Source organism: Podarcis raffonei, chromosome 8 (assembly GCF_027172205.1).
Source record: "Podarcis raffonei isolate rPodRaf1 chromosome 8, rPodRaf1.pri, whole genome shotgun sequence".
In the NCBI taxonomy this organism is placed as follows: Eukaryota; Metazoa; Chordata; class Lepidosauria; order Squamata; family Lacertidae; genus Podarcis; species Podarcis raffonei.
The window spans coordinates 41,105,721-41,120,056 of record NC_070609.1 but is presented as its reverse complement, the minus strand read 5'-3'; the positions used below and the strand labels follow the sequence as shown (position 1 = coordinate 41,120,056).

Here is a 14,336-nt window from a genome sequence, read left to right as displayed (position 1 = left end):
TGTAATTTTCCACCACAGAGTAAAATATGGCTTCCTCTGTCCTTAGTTCTTTTTAGGGTTCCCCAAACACACACCTGCAGAGCTAGAAGCAGGAAGCTTAGAACAAATGCAAAGGTCTCTTTTGACCATATGGCGTGTGGAAAGTTGCTTATCTTGCATTCTCCCCCCCGCCCCGCTTTTTTTTATAACCTTACACCTGAACTTGTGTGGCTTTTATTTTATTTATTCTCCTAGAAAAAGATCTACAAGTATAAGAAGGTTCTGAGTAACCCAAGCCGCTTGGAGGTGGTTCTGAAGGAGATCCGGACCTTGGTGGACATGGCGCTAACGTCACCTTTGCAGGATGAATCGATTCATCAGGCTCCACTGGAGATTGTTTCCAAGTTGCTCTCAGAGGTAAACTTTGTGCTGCTCTTTTCTGTTAAAAATGTTAAGTCTTAAATGTGGACCTGGATATCCAATGCCAAAAAATATATTTGGAGAAGTGATTGCGTGCAGCTCTTTACCTTGTCCAAACCAGGACTCCCAATTTGTTGGGTCACCCAAAATTTGCAGGTAGGCAGGCACACGTGGAGCATCTTTGCACTGTTTTGCCATATTCATTAACGAGCTGGGTGGAGGGAGGTGGGAAGGTTAGAACAACAGAGGCAAATCATGCAGAGGATAAGAAATGATTTGAAAAGCAGACTATGTGAACAGCTGTTGAAGGATGTTGGGCATTTATTTGTTTTTTGAATGCCATATACTCCTGCCTCCTCTGTCAAAGCTCCAAATAAACCTAGAAAACTGGTAAATGCACAATCAGTTTATATTTATATAAATATAAACAGCAATTCCTTCAAAATGCGTAACTTCCAGAGGAAAAACCATTTTAGTCTGTCATAGTGAGAAAACAAAGAACCATAGACGTAAAGATTTATTGTCTTGTAGGCTCACATAGTCAGATGCACAAAATATACAGGGCAACTGTTGAGGGACACACTATCTTGAGGATGGTCTTTTGGGTGCCACATGTAGGGGGGTGGCCAAAGCGTGTGTGTGACCATCCTCTCTCTCTTCTGCCCCCCTTCTTCCCCATTTAGTGGGCTGCCAGGAAAGAAACAGAGGGCTTTTGAAATTAAACAAGAGCCACGTGGATTCAGCTGAGGGCTGCCTGTGGCCACAGAGCCAGTGGGTGGTATTCTGTAATACTCCTACTCAGAGTAGGCCCACTGAAATTATTGGGCATGGCTAACTTAAGTTCATTCATTTCAATAGATATTCTCGGAGTAAGAGTCAAATGCAACTCCAAAGTTGCCCATCCCTGATAAATGAGGCATGTTCCAGCCAAAGGGAAGCACTTTGAAGCATGAGTGTCCATAGGACTTTTTCCAGGGGAACAGGCGAAGGACTAAAACACTGAATGGGGGAAGTAGACATGAGAAAGGTAGTGTCTGTACAGTTTGCCTCGCATCTCAGGTTCTGCAAATGCCAGGAACCAGACCTCTTTTAAAACGAGGCCTGACAATCAGCGGATTGCGGTTCATTGCCGGGCTCTTTCCTTTTGAAATAAATGAGATCATGTCCATACTAGAAGGGGAAATGCTGGTTGTTGTGTTTTTTTTGAAAAAGCAACTATTCAGAGTTTGAACAAAGTAAAACAGGTCTTCCACCTTTGCCTAAAAACTGTTAATGTTAGGATGGAGCAGGTCTCATTAGACCAACTGATTCCAGAGAGACACAAGAAAGGCCCTGCTCCCATACTATCAGCCATACAACATGGTAGCATTCTGAGTATGAACTTCGTCTGTGAGATTTGCAGGCGGGTTTTGTGCCACTATAGACCAAACTTGGTTAATAGAAATATAGCAAGATCTGCAGCTCAACTGCAGAGCATCTGCCTTGCATGCAAAAGGTCCCAGGTTCAATCCCCGGCAATCTCCAGGTAGGGCTGAGAATGCCCTCTGTCTGAAACTCTGGAGAGCTGCTGCCAGTCAGTGTTGACAATACTAAGCTAGATGCCCAATGGCATAACATGGTATAAGGCAATTTTCTATGTTCCTGTGTGGGAGCAGGTGCAGACAGAGTAGTCAGATACCAAAAGATGCCTTATACTAGGTCAGCCTCTTGGTCCATCCAGCTCAGTGCTTCGGCCTGCTACTTTTTTTACGACAGCATTTTATGATGCTGTGCTACTGCAGTTTGCTTTATTGCTAGGTTTGCTTTTAATTTTGTTGTGATATATTTATTGCAAGCTGCCTTGAGTACGATTTTATCATTGGAAGGTGAGATATAAATGTCCAAACAAATAAATAGCGACTACTTGGACTGGCAGTGGCTCTCCAGGGTCTTAGGCAGAGGCCTTTTCTGTCAGCTGCTACCCAAGATCTTACTCAAGACCCGTTTTTCCATAGAAATAAGGACTCAAGAAGGGCCCGTCTGGTCTAGCTTCCTGTTCTCACAGTGGCCAACCAGGTGCTCATGGGAAGCCTGAAAGCAGGCTGACCTGAGCACAAGAGCACTCATCCCACTTGTGATTCTTAGCAACTGGTATTCAGAGACACACTGCCTCCAACAGCAGAGGCAGAACAGAGCTGTAATGGCTAGTAGTCATTGATAGCCTTATCCTTCCTCGATTCGTCTTATCCTCTCTTAACTCCATCCAAGTGGGTGACCTTCACTGCTTCTTGTGGGAGTAAACTCTAGCGTTGCCAAGGGTTGAAGCTAGGATCTTTTGCATTAAAAGCACAGGTTCTGCTGCTGAGCTGTGTTCCCTCTCCCACTTAGGAAAATGTGTAAGGGGAGAAGCCATAGCCCAGAGGTAGCCAACAGCCCTCCAGCTGTTGCTGAACTACAGCTTCCACCAGTCCCAGCCAAAATGAACCCAGTGGCCGGGGATGATGGGAATTGTAGTCCAACAACATCTGGCAGGGAGCATGTTGCCTATCGCTGCCATAGGTTAGTGGTGGTGCACATTCAATCTAGACATAAAGTCCCAGTTAAAGATCTTGGATAGTAAGGGGGAAAGTTACGAGAGCACTGTTGTATGCAACTATGCTGTGTACACAGAATAGTTCCATTGAAATTAATGGGCTTAAATTAGTGATGCCCGTTCGTGTCAGTGGGTCTATTCTGAGTAGAACTAACTTTGGAGAACTGGGAAGCTTTTGTCAGTCAGAGCCAACAGTACTTGGCTACATGGTTTGAATGGGCATAAGTTATCCAGAAATGTTCGTTGTGGGTTGTTGACTTGGACAGACACCTTTGGTATGGGAGACATTATTCAGTTATGAAGACCAAGGTGACCTGCATATACACATGCAAATTTTCACCTGCAGGCCACAGATTCAGGACCAAAGCTGAGCTCGCTGTCTTTGCTTTCACACAAAAACCGAGTATTGATACCACCTATCCCCAGCAGCCCAAAATTAGTGGGGGTGGGATGAACAGTCTTTTTGGTTGTCACTGATCACTGGAAGTTAGAAACTCTTACAGATCCACTGCAAATAACCCAGGTGCTGCTGTGGTACCTTCTGCCAACCCCTGCTCTGGGGCCGGTGCTTGGATGGGATGCTCTTCAGGTCCAGTCTTGTAACCCTATGCAAGACAAAGGGATGGGTGCTAGAACATATGGGGGCTGATGGGCCACTCTTTTAAGACTGTGCCATATTGGCCACTCTTCAAGACAGGACCCTTAAGGGAAAAGGACTTGCAAGCCTACCCAGATTTTAAAAAGAACAAAAACAACGCAGGCTTGCTTGCTGATTTTCTCATTTGTTTTCCCCTTTCAGAATAATAACTTAACCACTCAAGAGCATGAAAACATTATTGTGGTGAGTATGGAGTAACATATTTTTGTCATTAACTTCATTTAGTTTTGCTCACCCTTTCCCCATCTTTTTTTCTTCTGCTCATTTTTCTGTACTGTTCTACTATAGATCTAAAACTGGTTTCATTCTCAGGGTTTCTCCTCACTACCACAAAGAAATTTGGAATGTTAGTTTCATGAGCGTATGAGAGTTTTTCTGTACATCCTAACAAAAATGCAGTTCCTAAATTACTTGAGGGGGGTGGTCTAAGTCTGAGGAAGCCATGGTTATAAATTCTACTCTAGGCCACACTCCTGACTGTTTCAGGACCTGTTGGTTCCAGCAGGTATAGAGACAGATCATAAATACATATGAGATGTTCACTTTGCCTAGTTAATTTGCGTTTGTTCCATCAGGCTTTTTTAAGCAGCTTTTTTGTCAGTTTTTGCGTTATTACTGACTTGACCTGCTGCAATTGGGCAAATAATAGCACTGCATTGAAAGCATCCTCACATGTAACATTAAGACAAGCAGTGGCTGAACTCAAGCAAGCAAATGTGTGGGCTCTCAGAGAGGGGATTGTGGCCTCTTTGCTCCTCATTCTGATGCTACACTGCCCTAAGCTAAGCCATGATTTGACTTGGCACACAGCAGTGGGAAACCTCATGTGGCCCTCCAAGTCTCTCTGTCTGGTCCTCGGAACTCTCACTAGACCATACCACAGGCAAACAATGTTTGCAAAAAGTGCAAACTTTAGGGGAAGGTGTGTGCATAATGCATTACATTAGGGGGAATTTCTTGCAAAAATGTTTACATTAGTCAAAACTGCATATAAAAATGTGTACCCTGGGAGAAAATTGCACTAAAATGCTGGTGAATTTTCACAAGGATTTAAAAAATAATAATTTGTAATTTGCTGCAAAATGTGGAGAACTGAATTTAAGATTGGAACAATGAGGTGCTGAGAGAACTGACATTGACAGTTCCTTCCATTCCTATTGTAAACATGACGCTTGCCTAAACCTAAATCCACAATTTTTGACTCCTGACCTCACCCGTTTCCTGCATAAATATCTAATCCCAAATGTTTCTGGTTTGCTAGTTAAATAAGAGGAAAAGTATTTGCCCTCTCCATTGAGCCATCAAAAATAAATAAATAACTAAATAGATCCTAATTTGTTAGAGAGGTGAAAATTGCCTCCCCTCATTCTAATTTAATTTCGGCCACTGGCGATTTCCAAGAGATTTACTCGGTAATCCAATATAGGATGTTGCTATCACCTGATCATATCATGTCTCGGCAAATCTTCCAGCAAAAGCAACACGACAGCAGAGCACAGCTGTCGCCAGGTGTGAATTTTGCACTTAGCCACCACTCGGCAGCCCAGTTGAGCTGGGTGGTTGTCATGGCAATCCGTTTCCAAAGCCACAGTTAACATTTCCTTTCGATCCCAAATAGGTTAATTTGTGCTCCCTGTTATTACCTGGCAGCAGTGTAGTCAGAATGCCCCTTGAGGGGTGGGGTGGGCCACTTAAAACAAGAGCAGATGTTCTCTGCTGTCCTGATTTGGAGTTCAGCAGCAGCAGGATGGAGGTTCAGGACGCTTGCCCCATTGTTTCCTGCAAAATCCTATAACTTTTTATACCACAAACATTGTACCTGGGGTGTTGTTCTGCTTTTATTGTGCCATAGTTCAAATGGGCCTCTCCAGGTGGCAATAATACGGTAACATAGGGGGAGGCAATGTAGAATAATTAATAAAACAGAATGAATTGTGAACAGCTGGAAAAGGCACTCCTAACCACCTGAGCCTCCAGTGACAGGGTGGAATCCAGGAGCAGCCCCCAAACTTCAGATCTGCTCCTCCTTATTGGCATATAGAATCCTTAACAACCTGGGGCCAGTTTGCCTGAAGGATTCCGTTACCCATTTGTGCCCACTTGACTTCTTCTGTTTGTGCCACACAATGTTGCTACTGCACTTATAAGGAACTGATCCTTCACTGTCACGCATCCTGCCCTCTGGAACTCCCTTCCCATTGACATTAGGCAGGCACCATTGCTGTACTGTTTTCGGCACCTGCTAAAACCTTTTTTTATTTAGGCAAGCCTACCCAGACATGTAAAGTCAACATATATTTCTAGGTTATAATGTATGTATTTAATTGATTGGTTTTATTTCTGTTACTGGTTTTTTTATATATACACGTATATAAAAACAGACTTGTTTTTAACTTGTGACTCTTAACGACAAATTTGATGCATATTGTACGTTCTTTGTAAGCTGCTTAGAGATTTCATTTATTCTTAAGCCGTATACAAATTCTGTTAGGTAAATAAATGTGTGCAAACTTCTGGCGTTTGAAAGATTTAACACAAAGTGTCCCAGCTGTTGTGCTTAAAGAGATCAACTTTGTAAACTGATACCAGGAATCCCTTAGTTCAGGGATAGAAAGGCCCAAGGGCCTCCCCGGATACTGAGAATCTTTTGTTCCAGCAACGCTGTAATTTACAATGAAGGCAGCAGTGACATAATGTCATTACATGCACCACAGCAGCTATAAACCTTTAATATATTTACTGTATGTAACCACATTGAGTTGCCTAGTGATGGGCAGAGAAAGGATGGCCCAGGGTGTGGGTACAGCAAACATCTTGTTTTGACGGAGTAATTTCCACAAAAAGCAGCAAAGCTCTGAGCTCCCCTGCACAAAATATGGAGAGCTAAGCTTTTTTTGCAGCAGGGTGGGGAATGCCAGGTCTAGGGGCCAAGTGTGGCCCTCCGGGTCTCTTTGCCTGGCCCTTGGGACTCTCTGCAGGCCACACCCCTCACTGGCCCTGATTCGTACACCGATTTTGCCTAGCTGTAAGGAGTCATTGAATGGGACATGGGTGGCGCTGTGGGTTAAACCACAAAGCCTAGGACTTGCTGTTCAGAAGGTTGGCGGTTTGAATCCCCACGACAGGGTGAGCTCCCGTTGCTCAGTCCCTGCTCCTGCCAACCTAGCAATTCGAAAGCACATCAAAGTGCAAGTAGATAAATAGGTACCGCTCCGGCGGGAAGGTAAACAGTGTTTCCGTGCACTGCTCTGGTTTGCCAGAAGCAGCTTAGTCATGCTGGCCACATGACCTGGAAGCTGTACGCCGGCTCCCTTGGCCAATAAAGCGAGATGAGCACTGCAACTCCAGAGTTGGCCACGACTGGACCTAATGGTCGGGGGTCCCTTTACCTTTAAGGATTCATTGAACTCTGATATTGCCGCTTTTGCTTGCCTGGGGGGGTGTGAGAGCATGTGTAGAAACTTGCCTACTGTATAAAGGTAAAATTTGCATTTCTTCCTTTGCCCACTTTTGCCTCTGGCCCCACCCATCACCAGCATGTGGCCTCTAGACTTTTCAAGAAGCATCCCTGAGCAGCCTTTGAAAATAAGTCTTATCAAGTTAATAGTCTGAAAATTTTCTTATTCACCTCTATCAAATGTTAGTTTGTGAAAGTTAGAAAGCAGAAGGGATGGAAATCCCTGTGTGTGCTTCCAGTTTACTACAGCTAGTAGTAACATAGTAACATTTGTGAAACGTTGTGTGAAAACGTGTCATCATCCTGCTGATCGGGACACAAACGTGACTTGCAAGGTAGCTTTCTTTGCACTGGCAGCACAAAAGGTTAGAAATGAATTTGCTGCACCAAATGTGGTTAGGCATTATGGAGAACTACCCTAACTACCAGCCTGTCACATGGTTTTGTTATTAGTTGTTTGCTTTCTTTTATAAACTTTATAGTGGGTTGATGCTTCTAAGGCATCAAGAAGGGGGGAGAAGGGGGGGGTTCCAAACCAGAGCCTCCAGAAACCAGCCTCAAGCATCTTACCTCTACTCCACTAATGCTCCAGCATCCTTGGCAAACCAGCAAACTAAATAAGCAGTGTGGGACACCCCCCCCCTTATTTTAGTGTGTTTCCCTAGTATCCTGACTATTGTCTTAGTCTACATTATCTGCATCCTTGCATTCTTTCCTCCCAGTGCTGGAACCCTAACCCCAGGCCCCTGCCATCCCTGGGCCCCATGGCTACCTCTGTGCTTGACAGAGTCTGGGGGCTTAACAGTATTTTAATTTGTACAATGTTTGCTGTACCGCAGTCCTAACATTTGTTTTTCTGTTTTGGGTTGCAAGCAAATAAATACTAGACAGATACTGCTTTAATTATTATTTAAATGGTTTTCGTCTTTTACATATAGATACTTTATAAGAAAACTGGAAAGATGATTACACACAAACGATGAATGAATGATTAAGTAAATTATGGGGTTATGCAATAATGTCAAGACTAATTTATTATGTTGGTGTGAATGATGGAAAAAAATAATAAGTAATCAACATTTGTATGTACTTATTGATATTGGTAAATGAGAACTTATTTATTTTAAAGAATATATTCATGTAATATGCAAACAGGAATTGCATACCAATATGAGTTCAAATTGGATTTTTTTTCTTTAACTTAAATTAATAATGCAACTTTCTGTCCCTGACACAGTCAAATATCTATGTATAATCCTGTCCTATCTCTATTTTTAGGCACTTGCACCTTTGCTGGAAAACAACCACCCACCTCCTGACTTGTGTGAATTTTTCTGCAAGGTATTTCTGAAATGTGTGTGTGTGTGTTTTAAAACATTCCCCAGACTTTGCTATGCTCAGTGCACATCTACGCTGCCGACTTCAACTGGTTTAACCTTCATGGGAGGTTTGAATACACAATCTATGTTCTGTGCATTCAGGAGTTTCCCTACTCTCAGTGTTTGGGCATGCTCCTTTCTGGTGCCACCAATATAACTATGGATCTTTCCCTTCTGTTAAAATTAATGGGTGGTTTCCTACACATATAGCCAGGCTCCATGTGCGTATTGAAGCCATTGTATTGGGGGACTTAATTATGGTAACGTTTTCCAGATATTTTAATGCAAAGCCATTACATTTTTAAAAACAGCCTGTACATACAGGAACAGGAAGTGGACCATAGCCCAGTGGCAGAACACAGGGGAAATTTCAGATGCAGCAAGATAGGCTTGTGCTGTCTCTGCCTTTCTTCAAAGCCTAGTGCAAAGTGAGAGACTGACCCTCCCCAAGTTCACTGGTACATGCAGACAACTTGGTGGAGGAGTTTGGTATTTGGTGACCCTGGGTAACAACTAGCTACAAAGCAATGTAGTGGTTAAGAGTGGGAAACCAGGAATCGAATCACACTCAGCCAGAAAGCTCAGTAGGTGACCTTGGGCCAGCCACTGCCTTTTCACCTAGTGTTCTTCAACTTTGGGTCTCCTGATGTTGTTGGGCTGCGATTCCCATCATCCCCAGCCAGCTCAGCCAGGGATGATGCGGCAACATTTGGGGTTCCAGGGTTGAAGAATACCATCTTAGCTCTACCGGCCTCACAGGGTTGTTAAAATAAACTGTTGGTGTGAGGCAGCTGTGCTCAAATTGCCCAATGACAGTTCAACGTGTATTGACCATGGTTGTCCCTCCTGTTTCATAAGATTCAGATCTTCCATAGCCAAAATTTGTTTTTAGAGTTCCCAGTAAGCTATCTCTTTAGAATTCTTTACATAGTTATACCCCATTTTGGTGCATTTTTGTAACCCACAATGTGAAAAACCGATTTGGGAGCACCTAATTTTCTTTTGTTGATTTATTTGATGGCTTTGTATAATTGTTGGTGAGAGATCAAGTTGTCTCTTCTCAACTCTTTTTTCAAATATATGTGTCTGTGTGCTTTCTTAATGCAGCATTGCAGAGAACGCCCTCGATCCATGGTGGTCATAGAAGTGTTCACTCCGGTTGTACAAAGAATCCTCAAACACAATATGGTGAGTCAAGTTGCTTATTTTATTTATTTCATGCTATTCCGTTTATGGATTGCTTCCTATAAAATATCTCTTAAAGTGATTTAGCAATAAAAACATCAACAATAAAAAAATGATAGAAATTCTATACAAACATACACAATCAAAATACTTAAATTTGCAAAATCCATTTCATATATAAAAACCATCTCAAATCCAGCCCAGATACAGTGAAATAACAATCTCCACCTTTTTTAAAAATACAAACAAACACCAAACTTCTGATCAGCTACAAAGATGTTCCTGTTTAATCGGGCTGCAGATTTTTTAACCAAAGTTGTGGGGTGTTCCCTCCCCCCATGCAAGTCATTACAAACAGCAGGCACCAACTTATAAGAGGCCTCCCTCTCTCTTGCAAACTGGAGAGACTGCTTCTTTTAAGACAAAAAGGGGGCTGAGTATCCCCTGAATGCAGAAGGATCCAGGTGCAATCTCTTGAATCCCTGGTGATAAGGATCCAGTAGCAGAGGTTCAGAAAGATTTCTGCCTAGGAACCCTGAGTTGCAACTGTCTCTCGCTGTAGGCAATACTTGGTCAGATGGACTAATCGCCTCTGACCTGTTAAAAAGCAGCATCTGGCGCTCGTGTTTCTTCTACAGCACAAGCTTGTGTTGTCTAAAAACAAAGGAAATGACGCTTTTTGCTTCAGAGGGAGCTGGTGCCCTTGCATGTCCTGCTCGTAGGCTGCTCAGGGGCATCTAGTTGGCCACTACGAGAAACACGATATCGGACTAGATTGGTCCCAAGGTCTGATCCAGGGGAGTTCTTTTTATGTTTTCATGGCCTGACCCAGCAGGGCTCTTTGTGATAACATGTGCAGTGTGCTTATCTTTCTTTCCTCCCACATGTAACACTGTCTTGTGCTACTAAGCCACTCAGTGTCTTTATGCTGTCAGTGGCTACTAATCCTGATGGCTGTGTTCTACCTCCTTATTGAGAGGCCTCTGAATACCAGTTGCTTGAAACTGCAGTTGGGCAGAGTGCTGTTGTGCTCAGGCCTTGCTTGCTGGCTTCCCAGAGGCACCTGGGTGGCCGCTGTGAGAACAGGATGCTGGACTAGACAGGCCTTTGGTCTGATCCTGCCGCCAGGCTCTTCTTAGGTTTGTCATTATTTTTGCTCATACACAGACTTAATCAATGGATTGCTCAACATATGATGACTATTTTTTAACTGGATGACAAGCCCTTCTCTGAATAAATGCTGTCAAAACCACAAGATGTAATTATTGCCTTGTTATGCTATGCAGCAAATTTCTTTGTAAGTGACGCTCCCTTTTTTCCATTTTCAAAAAAGTGCACATCGACTGATCTTGCAGCTGTTTGCAGGTCATTGCAGTGTGGAAAGGCTCACACCACTGGTGTCAGATTGCCTGCAGTTTCTCACTTGGCACCAGGAATCTCCAACAATGTGTGTGTGTTAAGAATCCAGTGCTATATCAGATTTATTTCATTTTTTCATTCGCATATTTTTAAATGCGTGGAAGGCAGGGGTTTTCTGGCCTACAAGTCTGGGTGTTTTGGTGGTGGAGACAGGATAGAGAATGGGTGGCGGGAAACAATTCCTTTAAAAATCCCAATTAAGTAGCAATTAAGTTCAAGGTTGGAACAGACAATTGGCAATGGCTTGGGGGGGTGTAAAATTGCTCTTTAGCTACAGGCTAGAAGATCAACTGTGCAGGCTAGATAATGAGAATCTGGATTTATTGTGTGCAAGTGGCCATGTTTTTCCTTCGCTCAGGCCTGCCTCTGCTATTGCAGTCTGCCTTATTAGTTGTGATGGGATTGGACCACCGCCACACGTGACACCATAGGAGCATTTGTTATTCTAATGGCGTTATAAGTGGAAGCATAAATCTAGATTCCTTTTATGATCTCATGCACTTCTGTTTGCAGTCAAACCAGGAGGCTTTATAGTCAGGCGCTGAATGACAACAGACTGAGGAGTTTCATGAAGAAACAAGAGCAAAGTGTTTTGCCAGGCAGAGGCCACATAGAGAGTCAAATCACAGCAGATGACAAGCTCCCTGCCCCCCCACAGTGCTCATACCCCTTGGTCCCCTGCTGACCCCACCACACTTTAAACACCTGGAATAAGCTCTCAGTACAAAATCAGTTACTTATGTGATACTGCCATCCTTGGATCATAACATTGTTTAGAATATTTGTTTGTTTTGTTTGCAATGGGTGGCACCCAGTGTCAGTCATCCTCAGAGTAGGTCTGTGACAAGCAGTAGATTTTAGTAATGGTAGTCTGTTAATTTCTGCAGGTCTACTCCTGAGTATGATTTAGTAGTAATATGCTGGTTTTCAGCTCTGAGATTCCCAAAGCAGTTTATGAAACTATATTTAAAAACAATTTTATAAAGGCATTTAAACCTCCTAAAATCAATATTGGTGCAAATGAAATGGTTACAGAGACTGCAACTAATTTCTTGTTGAGAGCATTGAGGATTGCAAGTAGAAATCTTATCTTAACAAATAGAATCATGTTTCCCTACCTGTTTATGTTTTGATTATTTGGTGTCTTATTTTTTTGTGCATTAACTGATGCATAAGTTTTATTGTGAGATCTGTTGGTGGGACCAATCCATAAACTTATTAATTACATGTACGTATAAATATGAAAAAAATGTTTGATGACAGAAGTCAACAAGCAGAAAGATAGGCTGGAGAATGTTATCTGTGCCTTGTTTGAATGGAAAATGTAATGACCATCTGGATGGCTCTGTTCTACCAACACTCTCGCAAGCCGTATGTCTCTGAAGACCACTTGCTGGGACTCACAAGTGGGGAGCGTGCTGCTGTACTAGGTCCTGCTTGTGGGCTTCCCATAGGCTTCTGTTTGAATAGGATGCTGGACTAGATAGGCCTTTAGCCTGATACCAGCTGCACCTTTCTTATGTATGTTTGTATGAATGAAAGTGGGGGTTATAAGTGGTGACTAACGCTGCCTCACATTGTTAAACAGGTCCAGGTGAATATTTTCTCACTTAAAATCCACAGCTTGAATGAAGCCTTTCATCCATTCTGCTGTGACATTATTTGCTCTCTCTCTCTCCTGTTTTGGGCAGGATTTTGGGAAGTGCCCTAGGTTGAGACTTTTTACTCAGGAGTACATTCTGGCCTTGAACGAACTGAACGCTGGCATGGAAGTAGTGAAGAAGTTTATTCACAGGTCAGTGGCTTGTTCTCTCTCAAAAACTCTGCCCTTCTAGGGTGTTAATCCTTTAATTCTCCTCTCTCTTCTTCATCTCCTCAGTAGCAGTACTAGAGTTGCCAGTAGTAAGTTTCAGAGCTGCTTCTATTTTACTGCCAAACATTGCTCTCCTGCGGAAAAAAAAATGTTGTGCATGGGCACATGCTGAGCAACCCTTTCTCAACATTCTAGTCATTTTGTGTCCATAGATTCAGGCTACAGGCACACAACCTGCAAGCGACTTTATGGCAGAAGAAGCTAGGAAGAGAGAATTTAAATTTAAAGTGGGATAGCAGAAACACGGGAAAATGGGATGGCCCCTCTCACTTTTGGTTCTGGCTCTACTCATCTTGGGACATGGCCCTGTCCATTTGTAGCTCTGACTCCACCCCCTCCAGCATGCAGCCCCCAGCAAATTACCCCTGGCAGAATGCTGCCTTTGGGGAAAAGGGTTCCCCACTTCTGATTTACTACAGCACTGTTGCCTTGTGATTGTGCCCTCATGCTGCTACCTTTGTGTTGTCTTTCCAGCATGCATGGCCCTACCGGACAGTGCCCCCACCCCAGGGTCCTGCCAAATCTCGTGGCCGTCTGTTTAGCTGCCATTTATTCATGCTACGAAGAATTCATCAACAGGTTAGTAGTCACGGTCTCTGGAGCAGTGGCGTAGCGTGGGGGGTGCGGGGGGGCCGGCCGCACCGGGCGCAACATCTGGGGGTTAGGGTTAGGGGGCACAAATCCACGGGTTAGGGGGCGCAAATCCACGGGTTAAGGGGCGCAAATTACTTGCCTTGCCCCGGGTGCTGACAACCCACGCTACGCCACTGCTCTGAAGTGAAGGTCTTCTCTTTGGCATTTGGTTGACAGTTCACTTGTACTTTGGTTTTGGATGCCTGAGTAGTCACAAAATTCATATGGTACGCTGCCAGTCGCGAAAGGTTCATGGCCCAGCTTTTTCACAGTGGCAATTGGAGAAAAATCAGATTGCCACTTCCGTGTTTACTGTGTGGCCTTTGAAGCACATGTCTGTGATTCACATGCCAGGCATGTATCTTTGTTTATTCTGGCTCCTGCACCTTATTTATTTCATTACATTGATATCCTGCCTTTCCCTAAATACCAGAGCATTTTCTTTGTGGATTTCAGATATGAAGTTCAATTTAAATTGTGTTTGAATTTACACGGCATCAGGGGTAGCCAACATGGTGCCAGATGATGCAGGACTGCTATTCCCATCAACCCTGGCCACCAAGGCCAGTCATAAAGGATGATGGGAGTTGTGGTTTGTCAACACCACGTTCCTTATGCCTGCACTGCATGAGTACTTCCAACCTCTTAGTCTAAGTAAGACATTCTTCTGTCCCACCCTCCAAGCCCAGGGTTTTTTAAATGAAAGGGTCCAGAATTGAGGCCTGCCTCGGAGCTATGTCATGTATCCCAGAAATCTCTTC

At 43.6% G+C, this 14,336-nt stretch overlaps 1 protein-coding gene across 4 annotated transcripts in view; it reads left to right on the top strand.

Moving 5' to 3' along the window:
* CMIP (c-Maf inducing protein) overlaps positions 1-14,336 on the top strand; it is a 152,909-nt gene that overhangs the window by 116,829 nt on the left and 21,744 nt on the right. For all 4 annotated transcript variants that reach the window (XM_053399557.1, XM_053399556.1, XM_053399560.1 and 1 more), the window contains 6 exons: positions 235-396; positions 3,771-3,812; positions 8,365-8,427; positions 9,573-9,653; positions 12,761-12,864; positions 13,417-13,521. In XM_053399557.1, coding sequence (XP_053255532.1) covers positions 235-396; positions 3,771-3,812; positions 8,365-8,427; positions 9,573-9,653; positions 12,761-12,864; positions 13,417-13,521 — 557 coding nt within the window. The remainder of the gene's footprint in view (positions 1-234; positions 397-3,770; positions 3,813-8,364; positions 8,428-9,572; positions 9,654-12,760; positions 12,865-13,416; positions 13,522-14,336) is intronic.